This window comes from Octopus bimaculoides, chromosome 2 (assembly GCF_001194135.2).
Source record: "Octopus bimaculoides isolate UCB-OBI-ISO-001 chromosome 2, ASM119413v2, whole genome shotgun sequence".
Classification (NCBI taxonomy): domain Eukaryota; kingdom Metazoa; phylum Mollusca; class Cephalopoda; order Octopoda; family Octopodidae; genus Octopus; species Octopus bimaculoides.
In genome coordinates, this window is record NC_068982.1 from 82668892 (window position 1) to 82671572 (window position 2681).

General features: G+C 45.1%; 1 protein-coding gene across 1 annotated transcript; it reads left to right on the forward strand.

Annotated features, from left to right (window-relative positions):
• The first annotated feature begins 903 nt into the window (after positions 1-903).
• Positions 904-1815, forward strand: LOC106875563 (craniofacial development protein 2-like). Its single transcript, XM_014923767.1, has one exon. The coding sequence runs from the start codon at positions 904-906 to the stop codon at positions 1813-1815; it is 912 nt and encodes a 303-aa protein (XP_014779253.1).
• The last annotated feature ends 866 nt before the right edge of the window (positions 1816-2681 follow it).

Consider the following 2681-nt stretch of genomic DNA (forward strand, 5'->3'; position numbering starts at 1 on the left):
GATCTTGTGCTGCAATTAAAAATTCTTCAGTCTCTGCTTTGAGCCCTGAGCTTCTCCGTCATTGTTGAGATTTTGCTTTGTCTACTTCTTTTCTGTCTATTTTAACCCAGTATTTGCCATGAAGGGGCTCTTCTTGCCATCGTTTTATCATTATCCGTTGCTGTTCCAGTTTTTGTTTGGATTTCAGTTGTTTTACAGCTTTCATTGTTTTTTTTTCTTTTTCATCATAGTTGTTAGGTACTATGAGTTATTTTTTGTATATCTGTCTTTGGTCTAATTCTCTTACTTCATTTGCTTTATCTATTGTGATGTTGCTACTCTTAACTAGTTTTCTTCTTTTCAAAGTAGCTATGGCACAATTTTCCAGCCAAATTTCATGTTTATTTCTTTGGTAAATCCACGCACTGTCCAATTTCCATATTTCCATGTTTCCAGCTGTTTATCATTTGTAGCGTACAGTTGTAGATCATCCTTATATAAGAGGTGGAGAAGACACTTCAGTGCTGCTGTAAAAAGTGGCAGAAAAAACACGGGATGTAGCAGTCACGAGTGAAAAGTCCATTCTGATTGGTGTAGGATATGGGCGCTACGGATTACCTCTGACGGTGGGAGGGACCCACGTGTCCCATTTGTTAGCTACTGCCCACCTCAAGCTGGGCATCCCCCGGTTAATAAGGTGCTGACCCACCACAAGCCGCCTGCTTCATTGGGTGCTTGGAGCTAAGAGCTTGACTTGAAAAACGGCCTGAAACCTCTGCACCAGGCAAACAATCAAAAGACAAGAAACTACCATTCCTGCGGTTAGCAAGCTGGAATGTCAGGACCGTGTGCCCTGGCATATCTGATGACCTACTCAGGGTTGAAGACACAAGAAAGACGGCCATCAATGACCGCGAACTAAAGATGCTCAACATAGGTATTGCTGGACTGCAGGAGACAAGTCTCCCCTCAAACAGCAAACTCAAAGGACAGGGTTTCACCTTCTTATGGCAGGGAAGAGATCCAGATGAACTTCGTCAGCATGCTGTTGGCTTTGCAGTGAGAAACGTATTACTCTCCTCAATAGAACCACCATCAGGTGGCACTGAGCGTATTCTCTCTCGGCGCTTCTTGAGTCGTTCTGGCTCAGTACATTTACTGAGCATCTATACTCACACTCTCTACAGCTCAGAGGAGACCAAGGACCAGTTCTACAAAGTTCTCAACTGTGTCATTAGAAACATACCAACCAACGAAAACATCTACCTTCTAGGAGATTTTAACGCTCGCGTGGGATCTGACCATGACTCGTGGCCTATTTGTGTCGGATATTTTGGTATTGACAACATGAACGACAATGGTCAGAGACTCCTTGGATTTTGCACATACCATAACCTGTACATCACCAACACTTTCTTTGCCAACAAGCCATCCCACAAGGCATCTTGGAGACATCCAAGATCTCACCACTGGCATCAATTGGATCTCATCATCACACGAAGATCCTTTCTGAATTCTGTCCAACTGACCTGTAGTTACCACAGCGCGGTTTGTGACAAAGATCATTCACTAATAAGAAGCAGGGTGAAGATTCTGCCCCCAAAAGTCCATCACTCCAAGAAAATGGGCCGACCACGCATAAACACTGCCAGGACCTCGGACCCTACACTGCAAAAATGTCTTGATGTTTCTATCAAGGTTGCCCTCGGTAGCTGCCCATCCTCCTTTGCTGAAAGTAGGTGGAATTATATCAGGGAAGCTTTGTATACCACATCAATAGATACTTTCGGCATGAGTGAAAGGCAAAACTCAGATTGGTTCAGTGCTGGGCTCTGAGAGCTGGAACCAGTTATCGAAGCAAAGCGGGCAGCTCTGATGCAATACAAGAGTGATTCTTCTACAAAGTCACTCGAAGAACTCAGAAAGGCAAGAAATAAAACCCAACTGACTGCCAGACGCTGTGCAAATAGGTATTGGTAGAGGAAATCTGTCAGAGTATCCAGTCACCCGTTGACAGTGGTGACACCCGTGGGATATATGCCGGTTTGAAGAGGTCCCTCGGTCCATCCGCAACCAAGTCAGCCCCTCTGAAATCAACTACTGGGGATCTCATCAAGGACCAAGGCAAGTAAATGGATAGATGGGTGGAGTACTACCAGGATCTCTACTCATGGGAGACCACGGTCGCTGAAGCTGCAATCGAGGGTGTCAAGATCTTGCCAGCCATGTGCGAACAGTCTGCCATCCATAGCAGAGCTCACCAAGGCTATTGACTCCCTAGCCAATAGCAAGGCTCCGAGAAAAGACGGCATCCCCTCAGAGATCATCAAAGCCGGAAAAAACACCGCTCTGCTTCGGTACCTTTATGAGCTTGTGTCAGTACTGGGAAGAGGATACAGTCCCTCGGGATACGCTTTACAAAAACAAAGGTGACCGTGGTGATTGTAACAATTACCGTGGAATATCTCTTCTTAGCACTGTTGGAAAGACCTTTGCTCGCGTTATCCTGTCCAGGCTACAACTGCTTGCTTCTCGAATTTATCCAGAATCGCAGTGTGGCTTTAGAAGAAGCAGATCAACTATTGACATGATATTCTCCATATGCCAACTGCAGGAGAAGTCCAAAGAGTAGAAATGCCATTATATATGGCCTTCATTGGTCTGACAAAGGCCTTTGACTTGGTAAGTAGAAAAAGCCTCTT

What these genes read in the sequence shown, in the direction of transcription:
- LOC106875563 (XM_014923767.1), top strand. Translation starts at nt 904, where the DNA reads ATGCTCAACATAGGTATTGCTGGACTGCAGGAGACAAGTCTCCCCTCA.